The sequence below is a fragment of the Leucopleurus acutus genome (assembly GCF_964270905.1).
Source record: "Leucopleurus acutus genome assembly, chromosome: 7".
NCBI lineage: Eukaryota > Metazoa > Chordata > Mammalia > Artiodactyla > Delphinidae > Leucopleurus > Leucopleurus acutus.
In genome coordinates this window covers 34,352,235-34,374,811 of record NC_139150.1, presented here as the reverse complement: position 1 = coordinate 34,374,811, position 22,577 = coordinate 34,352,235, and the positions used below count along the sequence as shown (strand labels likewise).

Below are 22,577 nucleotides of genomic sequence, written 5' to 3'. Positions count from 1 at the left end.
GCCCCATGGGACTTGATGTTTATCACACACACCTGCATGCCAGGCACTGTCCCAGGTGCTGGGGATACTGGTGTGGTCTCTGCCCCATGGGACTTGCACTCCAGCCCGGAAGTCAGAGATTAAATCATAATAGTTTCTAACATCCACTGAGTTATTATGCACCATGCAGCCTGCCAGTGGGCTTATTTTGATTAACTGTGTGAGTCCTCACAAGAGCTGTGTGAGGCAAGTACCGTTCTTATCCCCATTTTAGAGATAAGGAAACTGAGGCAGAGAGTCATTAAGTGACTTAGGGCAAGAACACAGAGTTCTTAAATGGTGGAGCCAAAATGTAAACCCAGGTCTGACTGACACCAGAAATTCAGGCCTTAGACATGCCAGGCCATCTGGGCTACAGAGGCCATGAGGGCTGTGTGAGGTGCGTGGGGATGTAGAGGAGAGGATTTCACCTGGACTAGGAAAGTGGTGTTTCCCAAGGCTTGATGGCGAAGGAAGAGCCAGCCAGGCAGGAGGGTAGGGAGCAGTGTCCTGGAGAGATCGTGAAAAAAATCCTGGGAAGCTGGAGCCAAGGTGAGAGAGAGAGCTCGAGCAGGAAAAAGTGGGGAGCAATGAGGCTGGAGCAGGGGCCGGGTCAGCAGGGCCGTGTGAGCTGGGCTCCTGGTGCTGGAGTGAGGGTCAGGGCAGTGGGGACAAGGGAAGGGTGCTATTTATTACAATTTTTTAAGCTGTATAATCTTGAAAAGTTTCTTCAAAAACATCACTTGATGGTTTCTCTCTCCCTAATGTGTTGCCATTTTTACTTAACCATTCCTTTTTGGAGGAACATCTGGTGGGTTTCACTTATAATATACACAATGGTGTGTTAGACATGCTTGTACTGGAAACTCTGATGGTGTCCATAGGGTGCCTCCCAGAGCTGGAATTACTGGGTTAGAGCATGAATGTTTTAAGGCTCTTTGTACTTTCCAGGTGGCTTGTACAGACATCCCCTCACCAATAGGGCATGAGTGTGTCCCTCCTAACGCCCTCAACCAGTACTGCAGGTCACCAGTTTTATTTTTAAAACTTACTATTTGACAGTAAAAAAAAGTCTTTTAAATTTGCATTGATCGAGTTTCTGATATGACTGTGCATTGTTCCCCCTGAGTTCATTTTTTCAGTACTCAATCCACCTCTCAGATAATGATTTGCGGAACATTTTCTTGATCAAAATAAGTATTCTAGAAACAAATCTCAGAACCTCTGGTTTTTCTAGGTTGCAAAATCCAATTTGCAAACAGATGGATTAAATTCTTCTCTGGAGCAGCTTCAAAGCAAGGTGCAAATGTGCCAAAGCTCAAGGGGAGATGAAAAAGTAAGTGCTCAGTGGATACTAAGTTATGAATAGTAAAGATGCATCAGGCCAGAATCGTAAACTGGAAATAAACTTACATCTGTGGTCAAGATTTCTCCACCACCAGCGGGGCCTCTGAGCCTTCCTACTTAACCCCTGTTTTATTCAATGGAATTAAGGATGAGAAGACAAACCAGCCATTGCCCCCGGCCCCTAGCACCTCCCAGGCAGGCATCTTGAGGCCAGTGAGCACAGGGGCTTGAGTCTGGCCTCCCTCCCCCTCTGATGTCACCAGGCCTCCCTCCCTGTAATTGGAACGCAGCCCTAGATGAATAACAGAGGCAGGACTCTGCCCTCTGAACAACCACCTTTTGTTCGATTTTCCTTTTGTTTTGACCATTGCACATAAATTGGTTACTTCCATTTTCTGTGTATAAGCTGTGAAAAGTCCAAATTGGAGCAAAGTCTGGGAGAAGCGAGGTTCCAGGTGCCTGCCAGGCCCTGACCAGCGTAGCGGGTCTCTGCGTGTTTACATTGTTGACTTGCTTGTTTTTCTGCCTCTAGTGCATGTCTCTGTCCCTTGTGCCACCTGCACCCTGGTCACTCCAAGTAATCTTTTCTCCACAGTTCAGCCAGGCACTCGAGAACCAGGGGTCCTGGCCAGGGGTTCTGTCTTCCATTTCAGTGACTAAGTTGAGGTTTTATTGTTATTAGCACTGAGAGGACATTTATTTTTCTATCTTTACTGCTTTTTCTTGCATAGTTACATGTGCTTGGTGAAAAAAGTTCGAACATCCACAAAGCACAGAGTGGAGGTCCCGTGTACCTCTTGTGTTCTCGTGCAGATGTTTCTACACATACACGGGGGGAGCAGGGGAAAACCAGCTTAATCTGCTGTGACCGCTTCAGCAGGCCCTTTAGGGACAGCTCTCTCTCTCTTCAGAGCAGAAGCATTTGCTCTCCCACATTTCCTCACTTCCTATCTGATGTGTCAGGGCAGTGGGCAGGGTAGCAGGGGGCTTGCACAGACCCTGGCATGGGGTGGGGAGCATTTGCTTGAGCGGGCGGGTGGTCCTGTGTTGGCGGAGGACACTGGTTGGACTCTCCTGCCGGGTGGTCATCAGGAGGCGGAAGCAATGCATCAGATGCTCGGTGAAGGCAGTGGGGACCAGGGAAGGGTGTGCCCAGGGCCGTGTGCTCAGTGCCACGTTAAAGAAGACCTTCTGGCTGCTGGGTGCAGAAAGGCAGGGAGGCAGGTAGGAATGAGGCAGAGTGCCAAGACCGAATGGAGTGCCAAGAACACCACTCGAGACTCCAGCAGGGACATGTTCCAATCCCAGGGTTGAGCGGCGGGGGAATGGGCGGGATTCAGGGTGCATTGGAAATGAAGGGAGTGGGAAGAGGCCAAGGCGCCACCTGGCCTGGGTCATCCATTAGGTCAGTGAGCCATTCAGGGAGCAATGTGTGGGGACCACTGAGCGCTGTGCGTGCTGCTTGGGGAAGGTGAACATCCTCACGGGTGTTTCCCTGCCCCCTGCAAGGTATGGTCTGTGGGATTGTTGCTCTAAGGGGTCATGTATTTGACGTATTCGATCTGATAGCCAGATCACCCTCCAGAAAGGCTGTGGCCATCTCCCGCCTACACGCCCTCGCCATCTTGGGCCGAATATTTCCTTCTACACGTAGAGCATTAGAACTAGAAGAGATCCGAAGGAACATACTGTGTCCCCATCACACTGACGGGGAGACTAAGTAGAACAAGCTTAAATCATTTGCCCAGAGCAAACCCCTAGAACCAGGAATAGAACTCCCGATGCCCCATCAGGGAAGGATCCACTGCTGCAGTGGAGCCACCTGAGAGAGCCAGCCCAGGGCTCCCCACTCCCACAGGGCCCTCCCTGCAAGTGAGGGGCCTCCATGGAGCCAAGAGGTGTCCTTGCCAGCCAGCCGGTTCCTGCAGTTCATATGGAGTCAGCCTGCCTGCCCGCAGCCTGCTTCCTGTGGCTTTTTTCCTCCATGTTCGCACTAGATAGTGACCACAGAAGACCTCCTTGGCCTTGTTCGAACTTGGAAAGAAAAACTGAGCCCGAGGATTCAGTATCTCAACTGCAAGCTGAACATGGTATCTGTGACTCAAGTGGTCCTTACCGTAAGGAACGGGATGGGGTGGCCATGGGGAAGAGCAGCTGAACTGTTGGGTCCGGGCTTCCAGGAAACCCACAGGGCTCAGCACAGCCCAAGGCAAGAAGATCTCCCAGGCCACTGCTGGAAGTCAGGCCTGCTGGGATGCTTTGGAAAGGCCACAGGCTGTGGAGTCAGATCTGGGTTCCAATCCCAGATGGGTCACTTCCCTGCACTGGTCTCTTAGGAGACCCCTCGCCTCCTGGCAGCACCTCCTCCCGCCATCAGGGCCCACCAGCTCTCAGGGCAGCCTCACCTCTCAGCCTCTTCCTTCCCACCCGCTGCCATGAGCAGCCACTGGCTTCTCTCCACCCCACCCCCATGGCCTTGTCCAACCCCCCGTCTCTTGCCCACGTGGCTGCCCTTATCCTCTCACTTCCCCCATGATCCATTCCCAGAGCTGCAGCCAGACCTCATGTTGGACAAGGCCAGTCTTCCCGTGTCACTCTCCTGCCCTTGGGACAAAATCCAGACCTTTTACCTAGACCTGCGCAGCAGCCTCCTCCGAGGTCTGCCCTCCACGGGCACTTTATTTCTCTGGCCCCGTAAGAGGCCTCTTCCCCCAGGCCTTCTCTCACCCCCTGGTTTTGGTGGCATGTCCCACTTCCCCATGAGCCCACAGACCATGCAGTGAGGTCTCCCTTTTAGGAGCCGTCTCCCCTAGACGGTGTGCCCCAAGAGGGCAGAACCTGTCGCCCTCACCCCACCCTCTCTCACCAAGCTTTAAACACCAGAGGTGCTCAACCAGCTGCCAGAAGGGCTGTGACAGAGCCAATGGGAGCATAAGCAGACACCCCTCAAGTTCTGCTCTGGCCACCCTCAGGCCCTGCCTCACACTGCCACGCTCTGAACCAGCCCTTCCTTCTTTGGGGAGGCTCTTCCCGCTGTGCCACTAGCGCTAAGCTTCCATCACGCCATCAGTACTGCACCCCACAAGGTGAAACTTAGGAGTCCAGCTGGAGTCCTTCCCTTACAGTGCTTACAGTCTAGCACTGAGCCAAGATGCAGGATAAAATAGGGAAGAGTTCACCTAAGCACTCGTGGTGGGCCACCACTCCCACCCTTTCTCTAAGGTCCAACTCGAGGTGGAGGTGGCCACTCACTCATCCACGTACTCATTCACTCACTTGTCCGTTGGTCAGAAACACCGCCTGGGCACTTCTACGGGTGGCCTTACAGGTCCATGACCCTCAACCTCAGGGAAGACGCTGGAACTTCCCCTTCATAACACTGGCCCCATTTTTTTTTTTTTTTTTTTTTTTTTGCGGTATGTGGGCCTCTCACTGTTGTGGCCTCTCCCGTTGCGGAGCACAGGCTCCGGACGCGCAGGCTCAACGGCCATGGCTCACGGGCCCGGCCGCTCCGCAGCATGTGGGATCTTCCCGGACTGGGGCACAAACCTGTGTCCCCTGCATCGGCAGGCGGACTCTCAACCACTGCGCCACCAGGGAAGCCCTGGCCCCATTTTTGACCATTTATTTGTGGTCAAATAAATGTCTTGTCTCTCTGACCAGACTGTAAGCTCCATGAGGGTAAGGGTCACATGTGGCCTCTTCATCCTGTGTCCCATACCCAGGTAGAGGCTTGCAGAAAGCAGGCACTCAAGAAACATTTTTGAAGCATGCATGTGTGAATGAATGAATGAATGAATGAATGAATAGTCCTCTAAGGTAGATATGATCACTGCTACTTCACGGAAGGGAAAAGGGAGGCTCAAAGAGGTCAGGCAGCTGGCCTCCAGCCACAGCACCTGGGCAAGGTGGTGCTGGGACGGGAACCCAGCCTGCCTGCCTGCCTGCCACCCACACAATTGGGCCCTGATCTTTGGCCTTCAGGACAACATCTTGACCAACCTGGTGGTAGAGAGTGACATCCTGGTGTCTTCAGAAGCCCATGAAGAAGAGGCCAAGGTAGACATTGTCACCCCCGAGTCCTTCACCCAGCCAAGCCGCATGGGGAAGTCCCTGATTGAAGACCCAGCTGTGGAGGTGGTCAGGAGGATCCTGCAGTGAGTGGCCTGGGTGTGCACAGTGGGGCCCTGAGCCTTCAGGAGCCAGCCCCCATGTGAGCCCACCCTTGACAGCTGTGACCTTATGCGGGGGCTTCTCCTCTCAAAGCCTCAGCTTCCTCTTCTGAAGTGGGGCTCACGATTGGGCAGACTCGCGTGGCATCGTGGGCTAACTGGGATGGTACCCAGTGCCTGGCCTGAGCCGTGCTTGTGGTCACTGGGGAAAAGCTCACATCCTTTCCTTTGGTTTCAGATTTCCTGACTCCAAATGTCCAACCCAGCAGTGTGACAAAGAGCGGTCCCAAACAGGTAGAGGCAAACAGGTCTCAGGGCACCGGTGGTGGGGCAGCTGGTGGTGCCACCCGGCCCCACCTCACCTTGGATTCTCTGTTCTTGTCCTGGGTGCTCGTCACCCAAAGGCTTGAAGCGACTGCGGAGCCGGGTAGACAACTCCGTGAAGAAGGGCTTGTCCACTGCCAGTGCCACCTTGGCAGCGAGGTAGAAAGGCTAGGCTGCCTGCGATCTCCCCGCCTCAGACCCCACCCCGCCACCCTTTACCAGACCATGTCCTCAGAGTGCACCTCCTGTGCTCACAGCCCTGACACTCCAAGGGACCCCACAAGGGGCCGGCTTTGACACCGGCTTTAGACTGGTCTGTGCTCACCCCCGCCCAGTGGCTTGGCTCACATGGCCTCCCACCCTGGGAACCTGTCCGGGAGTTGGGTGGTTTTCCACGGTATTGTTTGGCTTCCTGGATTGCCACTAGAAATAGCGATCTGTCCTCCTGCGAGTCTGACTTCCACAAGCCGGCTTCCTGAGTTATTTATTGTAGCTAAGGGGTTGGTGTCCTAGGCAGGTTGTTGCAGCTTATGGGCCAGAGTTCTCTACTTATATATGGTCCAGCTGTTGTCCATTTGCATATTCAGTCTCTCAGTGGTTACCAATGAAGTACATGTTGCTAGGGCTGCCAGATAAAAATTCAGGATGCCCAGTTAAATTTGAATTTCAGATGAACAACACGTAATATTTTTAATATTATATATGTGTGTCCCAAATATCGCATGGGATGTTCACTAAAAATTTCTCATTGCTTATATGAAATTTGAGTTCTTTTTAAAAATTTATTGTTGTATAGTTGATTTACAGTGTTGTATTAAGAAATTCAAGTTTAACTTGTATTTTTATTTGAAAATTTGGCAACCCTACATGTGGCTCAACCTAGTTTTCTTTGGGTCCTCACCACAGAAAAGGATACAGATTTCTGGGCCCGAGCACCTCTGTCCCTTGACCACTCTCGGCAGCCTTGTGTGGGTTTTAGTGGTCAGGGCTCCAGCCCCGCGATAAGGCTGTCTCCAGAGCTGCCGAGCGGGAGGGAGCATCTCGAAGCGCGGGGCCGCACAGGCAGGCCCGGGGTGGGGGGGGGGCTCACGCGGGCTCAGGTCTGCCTGTGTTCATCTCCAGCTTCCAGAGCACTGACACACCTTTGCCCCACAGCATCACACGGTACGCCAAGCCCAACAGACTAGATAGAAAGTACCAGGTGCTCGGAGACAAGCCACCTCCTCCGGCGGAGTAAGTGTCAATGCCATGTCCTTTAACTCCATTTTAACCTGTCATCTTTGTCAGGGGGCAGCTAAATCTAACTCAGCTAAGGGAAATGGGAAGTAGGGGGCAGAGCAGGAGAGGTCGGCATGGGGATGGGTAAGAGTCAAGATTGGTTTGTCTCAGCCTAACTCACCTAAATTTATTGAGAGATAGTTCCACCAAATTTAGACGTTCACCAAGAAGCCACTCTTCTTTCCTTTGAACAATAAGTTCATTTCTATTCAGTCACCTTTTGTTCCTTAAGGGCCAGCTGAACCGTCTACTGAGACTTGGTAGTAGGGCAACCAGTCAAGGGGCTTTCTAGACGTTGGGCCTGAAGCACCCAGAGGGGCCCACTCGGGAGTAGCTCCTGGCATTCCAGTTGCCCATCACCCCACTCCAGCTGGCAGGGCTTCTTTGGATCCTGGAGGAAAAGCCAGCTACAGAACAACCTCGAGTCCCAACAGGGACCTAGATAGTCAGGTTTCAGCTCTCAGTGGGGAGTTGTAGGCAGATATTGGAGGAGACTAGAAGAATTGAGATTTGGTAAGAACTGACAAAAAGTACATGACAGCGAGATCCGTGCCAGTTTCCAGGGAGGTCACAAAACCTCAAAGCCAATGAATAGGGGATAGACTCCACTAATCACGAGAGAGTGCTATAGTTTCCCACTGAAACATAAAATTTATGTCGCCCTTCTTTTTGATTCTTGTTTACAAAACAAGTCTGGTCTCATTAGCTTTGCCTGATTATTTACATAAGTGCAGCAGGCGTGGTGACTGACCACCTAAACTTTTTACGTTTGCGTCGCTGGAACTTTTCAAAAAGAATCTCAGATTAGACTCTTAAAAGCCTCTTGAAGCCAAAAAGGCGAGTCAGATTTCACCTGCAGTACCTATAGATTTGGGTGAAAGCCTCTCTTCTTGAGGTCCCCACAGTACCTTCAGGTTTTCCTTACTCACCTGTGAGGCTGGGAACCTCATTAGCCAGGTGCCAGGTGGGTTTTCCCAAGAGGGCTCTGAAACACTGGCAGTTGCTTTCAGGAGTTCCTCTGTCCCTTGAGAGCCCTGATGGGGACAGGACGCCTGAATTTAGTTCAAGCGACCGTAGGGAGTTGAGGGCTGGAGTGGGAAAGGAGAGGTCTGGCAGGGTGGACAGACAGACAGGCGAGGTAGGGCTATGAAGGGGTCATATCAAAGGAAACCAGGGAACTGAAGGGAAGGTGGAAGGTGGCAAAAGGAGGAAGAAGGAGCAAAGGCGTGGTGGGGGAGAGAGGTCTTGGGGGGGTCTCCCCTCCAGTTTGGGGAGATCTTGTTTCCCCAAGAAGCCAATGAGGTTCCAAATTATCCTTAGTAAAATCACGCCAGGGTCATGAATCCCACAGTGGAAAAGTATTTGGGAAAGTATAGTGAAAGCATGCAGAGGAGCCTAACGTTTGCTCGAGGGGAGAGTCTTTGTCAAGGTCAACAGACAGCAAATTACTTTTCCAGAAAGCAGTCGGGAAAGGTATAGTGAAGGCCATAAGTTTATGCCTTTTGTGCAGGTCCGTGGGTCCCTCTACCAAGGAAACCATGTATGAAGAAGAAAACGCTTGCATGATAAACCATATGCAATACTTTTTATCCCAGTTAAAAATGGGAAAAAAACCCTAAAGTTCCAAAAATGGGGGATTGTAAACCACGGTGCATACATACTCGATGGTGTCACACAGCCATTTAAAATGATATCATCATGTAGGGGGAACACTTTTAAGTGTGCAGAATGTAAAATGCCCATGAACCTAGCTCCAGACCAATTTAAAAATCAGCAGAAGGAAATACAGTAAAATGTTAGCATTTATTTTTTTCTTCTTGCTTTTCAGTTTATTTCGAATTTTCTTTAATTATGATGAATGAATTTTTAAATGAAAGATCACATGACTAATATACATGTATTTTAGAAAATGCCAAAACTGATGTGTGTGTAAAGCAGTCACTGCCTCACTTTATAGAAACTGTGAAAAAATAGCTGTCCTACAGGTACATGCAGTTCTAACACATCTGTCCCTTATTTCAGTCTTAACTGTTGAGACAGTTGACCTAACCGACAGGAATATTCACTGGATCTGTGCAGGTTTGTTCAGTAAAGACCTCGTGTGCGCACAGTCAACCCAAAGGCCAGAGGTACCAGAAAGAGGATGTTTGGTGCTACAGGCAGTCTTGCTCGTTCGACTAATATTTATAAGAAATCATTCTTTCTTCCCTCAACCAAGACTGAGGCACTGATAGGTGCAGGCACTGCGATGGGACAGGGGATTCCATGGTGAACAAAAACAGACACACAGTGTGTGTCCTGGTGGACTTCACCAGGTGCTGGGAGAGATGGGGCTAATGTCCAGTCACACAGATCAGTCCCCAGTCCCCCTGTGGGGAGTGCTGTAAAGCTGAGGGCCACGAGAGCATTGGAACAAGGCAGTCAGGCATCACCGCTGAGCCAGGGTCTATGGAAGAGCAGGAACAAACGTGACCAAGAGGAAAATTGGTGTTCCCTGGAGAGGAATCAGTGTGAGCAATGGCCCTGGGGCAGGAATGAGTAATTACAAGAAGTGATGAAGACAAAAGAGAACAGAGACACTTGGAAGCTGCCAAGCTCAGCTTGTCACATGCAAGAGGCATTCAACTAGATGAACAGAAATATTAGGCGGGGACATGCTTGGGCATCCCGAGCTGTCCAACTCCAGTTCTGGCCGGGCTGCTGAGTACTCAGAATGTTCAGTCCCTTTGGCTTTGTCCACACCGTTTAGTGTGATTAGACAAGGCCTCTCAGGGATCTGTCTCCTGTGTGTTGCAGGGATTTTAAAGGCATCATCCTGAGCCTCCTCTGGGAGAGCAACGAGCACCTGCTGACCATGGTGGAGGTGAGGCTCTACCTGCCCCTTTGCCATCCGCTGGTCACACGTCCCCAGTGGGCTCTGCCTCCTGCCTTCTGCTGATAATGGCCTTTGGGTGAAACTGAACAAAGGGGACTGCAGCCCCCATGACCACGCTACCCAGCTTCTGTCACCTCATGTGCTGTCTTTCATCCTAGAAATTCAAGCTCATCCATTCATTTACCCATTTGTTCAGCCACCAACCGTTTCTTGGCTACTGTGTGTCAGATACCGGGTGTGCCAAGAGGAACAAGCCCCGTCTCTGTCCCTGAGAGGCCGGCACCCAGCAGAGGATGACAGACACGGTGGCACTACAGAGGGATGGGTGGGGCCGTGGGAGCAGGGGGCCTCTAGTAGGAGCGACCCAGGGCTCCGGTCCAGTGCACCCCACACAGGGGTGTCTGTGTGCTTCCTGTCTGCCTCCCCCTGGGCTGTGAGTCTTCAGAGAAGAGCTCTGGGTCATCCGTATTAGTGGCCCAGCTTGGCGCTTCAGAGAAAGCTCTCGGCCTGGTGGGTGGAAGACCCATTTTAGTCTTGAAAGATACCTAGAATTATACCACTGGCTCGCTTATGCCTCGCACAGCCCTGGGATACTGACAGTGGTGACAAGGACAGACAGGGAGGAGGAGCAACCCTGGCGGAGAGGACAGCAGTAGAGAAGGCCAGGGGGTGAGGAGAGCACAGTGGAGGATGCCAAGATGCTAAGCCAGAGCCCCCTGGGGAGGGGCCTGGCACCCACACTTTCAACCCTTTCCTGCAGGAGTTTTACCACAAAGACAAGCACTCAATCACCAGGCCCGACTGCATGTACGGAACCTTTGACCAGTGCGCAGAGAACATCTGCAGGAAGATCCTGGTGTACCACAGCCAGGCTGACGAGTACCACAACTCCTGCCTCATAGGTGGGTGTGGCCAGCAGACAGGCTGCAGGCCAGTGGGGTTGGGGGCACAGAGCCTCTCACGGCCTGAATGCTGCCTTCCTGACCTGGAGGTCACTGGGGAGGCAAAGGAGCCTCCCTGTGAAAAGCTGACATCTTACAATTAGGTAAAAACCTTGATCAGATTTAACTGGGGAGAAACAACAATGCCAAAAAAAATACACTTTTCTTGAGAAATATGGTGATTTGTATCACTAAGAATGTTTCATTCATTGAATAGATATTTTTTACAGCTTTACTGAAACATTCACTTAATGAATTTAATACATTTAATTTTATTTACTTTTAATGTATTAAAATACATTGAATTGTACACTTTACACCCATTCAGTGGCTTTTAATATAGTCATAGAGTTGTGCAACCATCACTGTGAATTTTAGAACCCACTGTCCCTCCATCACATCCCCAGCCGTAAACAACCGCTAATCTACTTCCTGTCTCTCTAGATGTTCCTATCTGGGCTTTCACATGAATGGAGTCATGCAGTATTATTTGTTCATTCGGTGATAGACATTTGGTTGTTTCCACCTTTTGGCAATTGTGGATGCTGCTGCTGCAAACGTTCACGTGCATGTTGTGTGTGGATGTGTGATTTCATTTCTCTTGGGTTTATAACTAGGAGGAGAATTGCTGGGTCATATGGTGCCTCTGTGTTTAATCATTTGAAAAATCCTTCCACAGTGCCTACTGTATGCCTGGCCTGTGCTGGGTTTGGGCTATGATGAACTTGATAGACATAGCCTCCTAGAGAATAGGGACATGAAAAGAGGCAGGCAGGATACATCTTGCCATTTATGTTTATTATAACGACCTAAAGGGAGCTGTGAAAACACACCCATAGGTCCCGCCCCCGTTCCTGTTTCTCCATGTCCACAGCTATGTGTGTTTTATGCAGTCATAAGTCCTGATTATTTCTGCTTGTAAGGCAGGGAACCTGAGGGCCCATCACAGACCTTCTGTGTTGGTTGAGGGGCAGCACAGGTAGAAGAGGGAGAGGATTAGGGGACGGCCAGACCTGGGGTCAAGACCCAGCACCGCCATCTCCCAGCCATATGACCTTGACCGAGTCACCTTCTCTTGCCTGTAAATGGAGACAAGGATAATACCCACCATGCAAGGCTTTTTTGAGGATTAAGCCCCTCACAGCCCTGCCATATGCAGGGGAAATCATCAGCAGTGGCTCTCATTACTGTAGCTGTAGAATGACGAACGGAAACTACGGGCAGCATTTTGTTTCTCTAGCTCAGAGTTTCCCCATGTGAACTCTGTGGGATCCCATCCTATGTGATCTTCCTCAAAAGAGAGGTTCCCTGGTCAAATGGGTTTGAGAAATGCTGCAGATTATGTCCCTCTCGGGCAGATTGACAGTTCACATTAAATGAAGACTTCCATTTCCTTCAGGGAGTCCAGTATCCTGACCAACTCTCCCACTGAAAACATGTAAAAATCCTGGATATAAAACTTTTGCGGTAAACTTTTAAATGCATGGATGAGCTAGCTATAAAGTAAGAAACATACAGGGCTCCAAGATTAAGTGAGAATAGGAAATCAGAGATAAATTGAGCAGTGACTCTGGCTAGTGCCACGAGGGCTTTGCTGACTCCCAGGTCCACTTGAGCCTCTGTTTTCATGGCCTCCAGGACACTGGGAACAGAGACCAAGCACCAGACGACCCAAGGTGGGCAGTCTGAAAGGGCACAAGCCACAGAAAACTGGGTCTCCACAGGGCTCCCTCTGCATAGTAAGGAGAATGAGACAGAAACCATATCCCCTCCTCCCCCAGTGACTAGAAGGAAACTGTCTTGTTATAAGCCGTGGCACTGGATAAAGAAGAAGAAAAACTCCAATGAAAATCCGTAACTATAAGCCAGCTCTTATGTGGTGTTTAAACCTGAAGTCACACTTAGATAAACCTAAATTCAACTTTTTTTGTGGATCATCCATAAGACCTGTAGCTGATACCTTAGCTTAAAATGATTTTGAGTCAGTCATGCCCAGATGCTTGTTTAGTAGAGATACTACAAATCCTCTCCAGAAAAGCCCACCTTCCGTTCAGGCCTCCAGGGATTCCCACAAATAAAATGCCCAGAATAAGAGTTCACCGCAGGGCTTCCCTGGTGGCGCAGTGGTTGAGAGTCCGCCTGCCGATACAGGGGACACGGGTTCGTGCCCTGGTCCGGGAAGATCCCACATGCTGCGGAGTGGCTGGGCCCGTGAGCCATGGTCGCTGAGCCTGTGCGTCCGGAGCCTGTGCTCCGCAACGGGAGAGGCCACAACAGTGAGAGGCCCGCGTACCGCAAAAGAAAAAAGAGTTCACCGTAAAACACACACACACACTCACACACACACACACAGAAAAAGGCACCTTGAGCACGAGGCAGCAGAATGAGACCAGTAAAGACTTCAGATATTGAATGTATCAGACACAGAATATAAAATAATGTATTTATTTAGAGTTAAATAAAAGAGGAAATTGGAAACATGAGTGAGGAGCAAAAGACTATTAAAATGGCCAAGTAAATATGAAAGAGAACCAAATCAAACTTCTATATTGGAAAAATAAATCATTGAAATTTTAAACTTATGAATGGCTTTAATACCAAAGAAAATAACCAAAATGCAGCACAGAAAAACAAAGAAATGGAAATACGGGAGGGAGGCGGAGAGAGATGGAAGAAAGGGTAGGTCTGGCATGCAGCTATTTAGACGTCTAGAGGGAGAGGAGGAGACTTAGGGTCAAGGCAATATTTGAAGAGAGAATGGATGAGACAGAACTGCTGAAAGATGCAGTGCATTTTAAAAGCACTGGAAAGTCCTGCAGAGAGTAGAAAAGAAGTCCTTTGAACTTGTTTAGTCCAGTACTTTTAATGCTGGTTTGACCACAGGACCCCTTTTGATGGAATAACTATTACCACATTGTAGACCAAGCCTTTGTCTTTGGGAAGCCGCTTTGAGCCTTTGTTGGAGAGATTGCTGCAGCAACTTGGCTCTGCTCTGTGCTCACCCCTGGTCCCCCACCCCCAATTCCTACAGAATTACGGGCCCAGATGAGGAGATTTGAGGAGCTATTGCCCCAGGTGTGTTGGCTGGTGATGGAAAATTTCAAGGAGCACCACTGGAAAAAATATTGCACCTCCACCAAAGAGATCCGGGGACAGTTCTCGAATTATCACGAACAGCTGGAGAGAAGGAAGGTGGGGCCCCCCGGACCAGCCCCCTCCTCTCCAGGACCAGAGGCCCTGGGAGTTCAGAAACGGAGGTGGGGTGTCGGCAGAACTGAGTCCCAGGGAAGGACGTGGGCCAGGCTTGGGATTGTTGGATGGGGGTGAGGGACACTAGGCACTGGAGAGACGAGAGCTGAGCCAACAGCTCCTTCATAGAAGGCCTTCAGCACGCTCCTTGTTGGATGTAACCTTTAGGTCAGCTGGTTCTATGGGGCTGTGGCCATTGAGATCAACAGTAATTGTCCACATGGTCCTTCGAGCCATGGGACGTGGATGCTATTGATTTTATTGGACTGAAACCCTGACTGTTCTGGGGCAGATGCTCAGCTCTCCCACTTCTTAACCCTTGGAGTCAGCTCCAGCCATGCCCCTGTCTTTCCTCCTCAGCCGCTCCTCTGCCACTCCTCAGCCCTTCACACACCCAGGTCAGTGCACACATCAGTCTGGCCGTGGCCATAATTGGCAGAGGACATAGGCCAGTGACTTTTTGGTCCTGACCTCAAGACCAGGTCAAAAAACCTACTGATTTCTGGATTTTCTGAAGGATGAAAATGCCCAGAAGCTCCACCCAAATCTTGGACACCCCGCACATCTCCAAGAAATGGAGTCTCTGTGTCAAGTGGAAGAGAAAAGGCAGGAAGATTTGGACACCTTGATTGCGGTGACCAGGGAGCAGCTGGAGGTCAGTAGTGCCATCCACTCCGTGTCTAGATGCTGAGGGCTACACTGCCCTCCGGAGGTCACCCCCACTGACAGCCCAGCAACAGCACTGAGCACGGCCCTTTGCTGACACCCTGGCCAAAGCAGGGTATGAAAGCAGGCGGGTGTCATAGGTGGAGATGGTCTTTATTGGCCGTTGTAACTTGCATTTTTTAATTTCTAACTTAATTAATTACTAATGAGAACTTCTTTTCCAAGATCCATGTCAAGTTTTATTTCCTCTTTAGTAAAGTGTCTATGTCTGTCCCTTGGCCATTTCAGAATCATTGCCTATCTTCAAACCAAGTCCCCTCTAGGGAGAGGCCTCCTGGGGAAGACCAGATGCCTGTTAACTTGGACACAGTTGACACGTGGCCCTGGTCTTGTCTCACATGCTGCTCCCCAAATCCTCCCTCAGCCTGTCTTAGGAGACAAGTTCCTCTCCCTGCAGCACCGTGTTCCCCATGTTTCCTCCAGGAGTTCATCCGGAAGTACAGCCGGTTTTTCATAGCCAGCTTGGCCACCTTCACTGAGAAGTTCCTGCTGCAGTTGGATGAGGTGGTCACCATTGACGATGTCCAGGTTGCAAGTATGTGCGCCACCGGCCTTGTGCCCTGGCCCCAGGGGGTGTGACACAGGGTGATGGGCCTGGGGTGGGGTGGGGGGGCCGTCCGCTTTCCCCCAACTCCCCCAGAATGAAAATACATTCTCTATGGAGGGGACTGATGAATTTTTGTTTGTTTTAATTAAAACTCTCTTGAGTTTTTAAACTCCTTGAAAGCAAATCCCAAATGAATCAAAGATTATATATAAAAAATGAAATCCTAATGCTAAATATTTTCATAATCTTGGGGTAGGGACAGCTTTCCTAACTGTGAGAGCCAGAAGCCATAAAGGAATGGCTGGTACTTCTCTGTGGCCAAAACAAAAACAAGGAAAAATGTCAAAATATGGAAAGACGAACCAGAAACTGCAAAAATATTCCTAATAACTAATAGGCCAGAGAATGGCCTAATATCCCTGTGGTATAAAGAACTCTAACAGGCCAAATTTGTAAAAAGAGATAGAGAACAAACATGCAATTCAAAAGGCCAATAAATTTAAAAGATGCTTGACTTCACCAATGATGAAAAATGTGAATATAAACATTATTAAGATATCATTTCTTGCCAATAACCTGGCAAGGCTTTTAAGTTCAGTGACAGCCAGCACTGGTGAGGCTGTCAGGAAGCCTGAGCACCATAGAGCCTCTCAGAGAAGTGTACGTCCACCCCACTCTCTTGGAGAACACTCTGTTGTCGGTGCCTTCAAAGTCCTGAGTGTGTGTGCATTTGACCTAGCCGTTCTAACCCTGGGAATTTATCCAACAGAAATACGTGCATACTTTTTCAAAGATATATTTTCAAGCAGATTCTTCACAACACTGCTTGAAATTGCAAAGAACTGGAAACAATGTTAATATCCACATATAGAGGATTGGGTAAATAAATTATGGTCCAGATGTAGGAGGGAGTACTGTGCAGCTAGCTGTTCAAGTGGGTGTGGTAGGTCTCTATGTGCCAACCAGAAAGTCCTGAAGGAACACTGTCACAGGAAAAAGCAAGGTGACCATTATACCTACCTATGATACTATTAAAAAACACATATGTGATATAAACATGCACCCCACATATATGTAAATGAGTCTGTGTGAGATACAGACAGAGACAGAGAATGAGAGCAACAGAGCCTGAGAGACAGGTACCAGACTGTTGATGACCATCTCTGGTAAGTGGGGCTGTGAGAGATTTCTAAAATCTTTTCTTTTTCCCCGTTAGGTGATGTTTAAATTTTTTATAATGTGCACCAATTACTTTTATAACTACACAAAGATTCAAATCATATATTAAATATTATCCATTTATCACTAATCTATTAAGTAAATAAATATATTATTTTTATATTTTTAAGTTTTCATTAGACAGACAATGAATATTTCTTACAGTAAAATGAGAAATTCAATATGAGTTACAAAGAAAGAGACGAACATAGTCATTCTACCCAGAAATAAGTGTCCTTAACACTGGCTGTCCTCCTCGTTATTTCCCTTCGGGCACAGGCCTGTGTGGATATCAGCGGGGGGATGGGAGGATGGATCACAAGTGTGTGCTCTTTTGTAAGCTAATTTCCCCTTGGGCGGCCGCTGGGCAGGCCAGTCACCACCTCCTTGAGCACTTTCAGTTGCTGTGCATCATATGTTACTGATTAGTTCCCTGCTGGTGCACATCGGGCCACGTCCAGCTTTTCACTCCTGTAATCGTGCTGAAGGGAACGTCTGCATCCATATTTCTCTGTTTCGGGGCAGCAGATTCCTAGAAGTGGACTTTCTAGGTCAAAATGTATATGAATTTCGAGGCGTTGGTCACTTTCCAGTGTTGGGGCTCTCTTTGGCAAATGTGAGCCTGGTTTGGGAGAGCAGAGCCCGCAGAAACCCTGGGGTTCAGACTTGAAGGAGAACAGGCGAGAGGAACCGGCAGGGAGGCAGCCTCGGTAACTTGGAGGGAACCGCCAGGCCGGGGAGACCCCCTGCACCAGGTCTACAGGAGCCTCTCCTGCTCTGAGCCAAGCAGCCTGGCCCTGCCATCCATGCAGACCAGGGTGCAGAGGGCTGCTCACCGCGTGGACGGAGCCCCTTTCTCTTCACGTCAAAGGGCAGGTCAGTGAGCCGGACGTGAGAGGGACAACATTGAATGTATGCATTCCAGGAGAAATTCTTAGTTCAGGACCCATCTGAGCTAGTATAAGCCAAAGAAGGCTCTACAAAGCATATTCGGGGGCTCACAGGAGCTGCAAGAAAGTCAGAGCATCATTCTGAGGGCTTTGGAGCTGGGAACCATGCCCAAACCATACCTCTCATCCTCCAGCTTTGACCCCCTTGCCATCTCCTCGGCCCCCACCTATGAACCTGGTGCATTTGGCTTCTGTTTGGGAGGGGCCTCTGCCTCCTGCCTGAGACTCCAAGTGGGGAAGAGGGGAGCGAGCCCTCACTTCTCTAAATGTAAGGTCGGGGGTCCCCTTGATCTCAGGCTGTGGGTGAGGCCGCTGTCAGTAACCTGTCTCTTGCCTGCCAGAGATGGAGCCCCCGAAACAGAAAACATCAATCCTAATACGGAGGAAACTCAACGGGCTCTCCCTGGAGGAAGAGAGTGAGAAGCCCCTGATTGAACGAGGGAGCAGGTGAGAGCCGAGAGCAGGGAGTAATACCACAAATGGCTGTATGTGCTGGGGGTGGTGCAGTGGAATGGTTAGGGCCACGAGCTCTGACGTCAAACAAACCTGGTAATCTTGGGAAGGCATTGTGTCCTAAGCCTGTTTCCTCATCTGTGAAATGGGCATGGCAGCCTACCTTACATGATATTATGAAGAGAAAGTTCAATGAGATTGTACTTGAAGTGCCCCGGCACATGCTAAGAGCTCAGCAGGTATTAGTTCATGTGATAAGGACCCACAAAGGGGCCCCCCCAAAAAATAGAGGCCTGTCCCAATGTGGGGCACATTCTCAGATTGCTGGTGGCACTGTGATCCACTACGGCTGTCCATCCTGTATGACAAGAGCTACCAAAATGCTTGTCCCCTGTGACCCAAGAATGTTACTCTGGAAGAAGTAAGGCAGCGATTTGCCCAGCTAAGTTGTCAGCAGTGGTTTTATAGCAGAATAGGAAAAGCAGGCCAGGAACTGATGACTGCCACCTCGCTGGCCAATTGATGAGGAAACTGAGACCCAGAAAAGGGAAACATCTAGAGGTGTGGGATTCCCCTTCCCCATGCAGAACCCAACTGTGTATACACATGGATTTAAACTGTATGAAAATGCAAAAAAGCACTTGACGAAGCTTAATGTTAAATGCTCAGTAAGGTTTTTCTTTTTCTTTTTTTAACATGTTTATTGGAGTATAATTGCTTTACAATGGTGTGTTAGTTTCTGCTGTATAACAAAGTGAATCAGCTATACATATACCTATATCCCCATATCTCCTCCCTCTTGCGTCCCCCTCCCACCCTCCCTATCCCACCCCTCTAGGTGGTCACAAATCACCGAGCTGATCTCCCTGTACTATGCGGCTGCTTCCCACTAGCTATCTATTTTACATTTGGTAGTGTGTATATGTCCACGCCACTCTCTCACTTCTATTCTCTACGTCTGTGTCTTTATTCCTGTCTTGCCCCTAGGTTCTTTAGAACCTTTTTTTTTTTTAGATTCCATATATATGTGTTAACATACAGTATTTGTTTTTCTCTTTCTGACTTACTTCACTCTGTATGACAGACTCTAGGTCCATCCACCTCACTACAAATAACTCAATTTCGTTTCTTTTTATGGCTGAGTAATATTCCATTATATATATGTGCCGCATCTTCTTTATCCATTCATCTGTCATGGACACTTAGGTTGCTTCCATGTCCTGGCTATTGTAAATAGAGCTGCAATGAACATTGTGGTACATGACTCTTTTTGAATTATGGTTTTCTCAGGGTATATGCCCAGTAGTGGGATTTCTGGGTCGTATGGTAGTTCTATTTTTAGTTTTTTAAGGAACCTCCATACTGTTCTCCATAGTGGCTGTATCAATTTACATTCCCACCAACAGTTCAAGAGGATTCCCTTTTCTCCACACCCTCTCCAGCATTTATTGTTTCTAGATTTTTTGATGATGGCCATTCTGACCGGTGTGAGATGATACCTCATTGTAGTTTTGATTTGCATTTCTCTAATGATTAGTGATGTTGAGCATCCTTTCATGTGTTTGTTGACAATCTGTATATCTTCTTTGTAGAAATGTCTATTTAGGTCTTCTGCCCGTTTTTGGATTGGGTTGTTTGTTTTTTGATATTGAGCTGCATGAGTTGCTTGTAAATTTTGAAGATTAGTCCTTTGTCAGTTGCTTCGTTTGCAAATATCTTCTCCCATTCTGAGGGTTGGCTTTTCCTCTTGTTTATGGTTTCCTTTGCTGTGCAAAAGCTTTTAAGTTTCATTAGGTCCCATTTGTTTATTATCAGGGTTTTTCTTTTAATTAGACGTTTAAAGCATGATAATTTTTTTTTTAAATGCTAACCTTTTTCACCAGGGATGAAGGGTGCACTGTGAATGATGAAGATAAGCCTGTAGGACTTTTCATGCATGTTTGTTTGTAGGAAGTGGCCAGGAATCAAACCCACCGAAGTCACCATCCAACACAAGATTCTCCTCCAGAAAACACCATCAATCACCACCACCAAAACGACCCTGGGCCACCTGGCATCCGTGGAAGCTCGAGATGCTATCTATTTGGTGAGTGGAGAGACAGGGTGGGGTGGGTGCACCCCAGGGAACGCAGGGCAGCTCGGTGTGGCTGCCTTGGGAAGGAGGGAGCTTGCTATCACCAGGTGCCCTGTCATTTGGTCCATGGAGCAGATGACACACCTCAGGGTGCCCCAGGGCACATTGTCAGCACTGGGAACAGCCAATGTTCTTAAGCACCAGCGCGTGAGCCACAGGTCGTGTCCAGTCCCAATGATAGCTCGGGTCTGATGGTGTGATCCCCAGTGCCGTAGGAGCCCAGCCGAGAGATACCACACCCAGACTTGGGTGGGGGTGTGTGTGTGAAGGAAGGCTTTCCGAGGAACAGTTGAGACAGAGTGAGGGGACAAAGTAGTCAGAGGCATGGAGGCCATGGGAGCAGCGGGTGACAATGGGTGGAATAAGGGACAGTTCCTGAGCACCTGCTGCAGTTTCTGTTCTCGACGTGAGCCTTCTCATTGGATCCTTGTAACAAGCCCATGAAGAAGGTAGAATTGTCCCCATGTTGCTGCTGAGGACACTGAGACTTAAAGAAGTGTGTCCCCTCTATGGCACTGCAGAGTGGCAGAGCGAGGATTTGAACCCAGTGCCTGTTAGACCCCATGGGGCCTGCCCGAAGAGGAGGCTGCACCCAGAGGCCTCCTGCGGGACCTCTCGGCTCTGAAGATGTGTGGACCTTTGTTCCTGGTGCCCCAGAGAGAAACGTCGTCCTGAGATATGCTGACCCCAGTATTTGGAGAGCCCTCAGTTCCCAGGCCACCGTGCTAAGACCCAGGCAGAGGGGGCAGCTCTGCTGCCAAGTTCAGTGAGGGCTCAGGCCTAGTGGGCTCAGCCTCTCGAGGAAGCCAGGACCCCTGAGCTCCAAGGAGGCTACAGTGTGGGATGGTGATTAAGAAGGAGGGCAGAGTGCAGAATCAGATAGAGCAGGGTCCTAGTCCCTGCTCAGCCTCTTTCTAGCTAAATAATCCCAGGCAAGGTTGTGAGCCTCAGTTTCCCAATCTGTAAAATGGGGGAAATAACCGGGCCTGCCTGATGGGTTATTGGGCAAAGTAATGAGAAATGACCTGTGGAACTCTTGCCGGTGCCTGGAGTGGGTTCAAAGCTAACTGGCAGCAGGTTACAGTGTTCGTCTAGGGCACAGAGCCCAGAAGCCCTTCCTCACGTGGCTTCCTCCCACTGCTTGCTCCCAGAAATATTTAGCATCATTGGAAGAGGAGTTGAAGAAGATCCAGGATGACAGCACACTGCAGGTGAAGGAGGCTCAGCGCTGGAAGGACAGCTGGAAGCGCTCTGTGCACACCATCCAGGACCTGTACTTGTGACACCCTCAACCCACTCCCAATAAAGGCTTATTTTGTGTGGACTCCTCATCCATCCACCCACCCTTCTTCCTTCCATCCATCCATCCTTCCATCCATCCATCCATCCATCTCTGCTCTATGCCCAGCGCTGTACCTTCACAGTGACCAGGACACGTTGTGGTCCCTGCCCACATGGAGATCACTTCCAGTGAGGAACACAGAGGTGAAAGGGGGAATTCCACACGGTCAGCTAGGACGGCGGATAACAGGAATGGTTAACTTAAAATAGAGATCGATACTTCAGAGGAAATAACTTCCAAAAGGCATGCTGGGCACTTCATCTTGGAAAATTAAAACTTATGGGAAAGAGTATATTGCGCATTTAACAAAACGTGAGTTTTAACGGCAGCTATGCGCTGATTCCCGGACCCAATAAAGACTCCATCCAGTGTTGGCTGGGTGTCTGGCAATTGTCTGGCCAATTATAAGATTTTGGCAGAAATCTTCTAGGCCTCTTTAACTTTACTAAGGGTCTCTTTAGTCCTGTAAGACTCAGATCACTGTCTTTGGAAACCTGCATCCTGCTGTCTTCCTTGTCCTCTTTCTCTTCTTCTTTGATTGCAACACGGCCTCACTGTGCCAGCAGCTCTCTGTGCCCTATGGACACAGGCGGCTCAGGCTCCTTCCTCCACTTCCTGAGCTTCTGCTGCTCCTACACAGTTTGAATGTTAGCGTTGCCTCAGTCTGAGTTTCCACGTGCTTTATCTCTTAACGACTTGATGAGGTAGGTATTGCCCGCATTTTACAGTTGTAGAAGCTCAAGTCCAGGAGGTCAAGGCAACCCACTCAAAGTGACACAGGCAATGCAGAACCTCAGCAGAGTTCAGGTTCCCCAGAAGTGGACAAGGACTTGGAGGCAAGTCGTTTGTTTTGGAGATGATTCCAAGAAGCATGAGTGAGGACATAGGGAAAGGGAGCCTGGAAGGAGAAAAGCCACTGAGGGGGCTTTGAGGAGTGGCCCCTGCTATGGGTGAGCAGGCTCCACCTCGCTGGAAAACAGCCTCCCACCTGACCTGACTGTCA

General features: G+C 49.4%; 1 protein-coding gene across 1 annotated transcript in view; it reads left to right on the top strand.

The window, feature by feature from the left end:
- Window positions 1-21,515, top strand: part of CCDC180 (coiled-coil domain containing 180) — a gene marked incomplete at both ends in the record, with an annotated part of 54,953 nt that extends 33,438 nt beyond the window's left edge. The window contains 14 exons of the mRNA XM_082842330.1: window positions 1,256-1,354; window positions 3,363-3,455; window positions 5,350-5,522; window positions 5,776-5,831; window positions 5,942-6,020; window positions 7,017-7,094; window positions 9,936-10,002; window positions 10,775-10,916; window positions 13,987-14,147; window positions 14,722-14,859; window positions 15,354-15,465; window positions 17,987-18,092; window positions 20,049-20,184; window positions 21,384-21,515. Of these exons, the coding sequence (XP_082698456.1) occupies window positions 1,256-1,354; window positions 3,363-3,455; window positions 5,350-5,522; window positions 5,776-5,831; window positions 5,942-6,020; window positions 7,017-7,094; window positions 9,936-10,002; window positions 10,775-10,916; window positions 13,987-14,147; window positions 14,722-14,859; window positions 15,354-15,465; window positions 17,987-18,092; window positions 20,049-20,184; window positions 21,384-21,515 (1,572 nt within the window). The remainder of the gene's footprint in view (window positions 1-1,255; window positions 1,355-3,362; window positions 3,456-5,349; window positions 5,523-5,775; window positions 5,832-5,941; window positions 6,021-7,016; window positions 7,095-9,935; window positions 10,003-10,774; window positions 10,917-13,986; window positions 14,148-14,721; window positions 14,860-15,353; window positions 15,466-17,986; window positions 18,093-20,048; window positions 20,185-21,383) is intronic.
- Window positions 21,516-22,577: the final 1,062 nt, after the last annotated feature.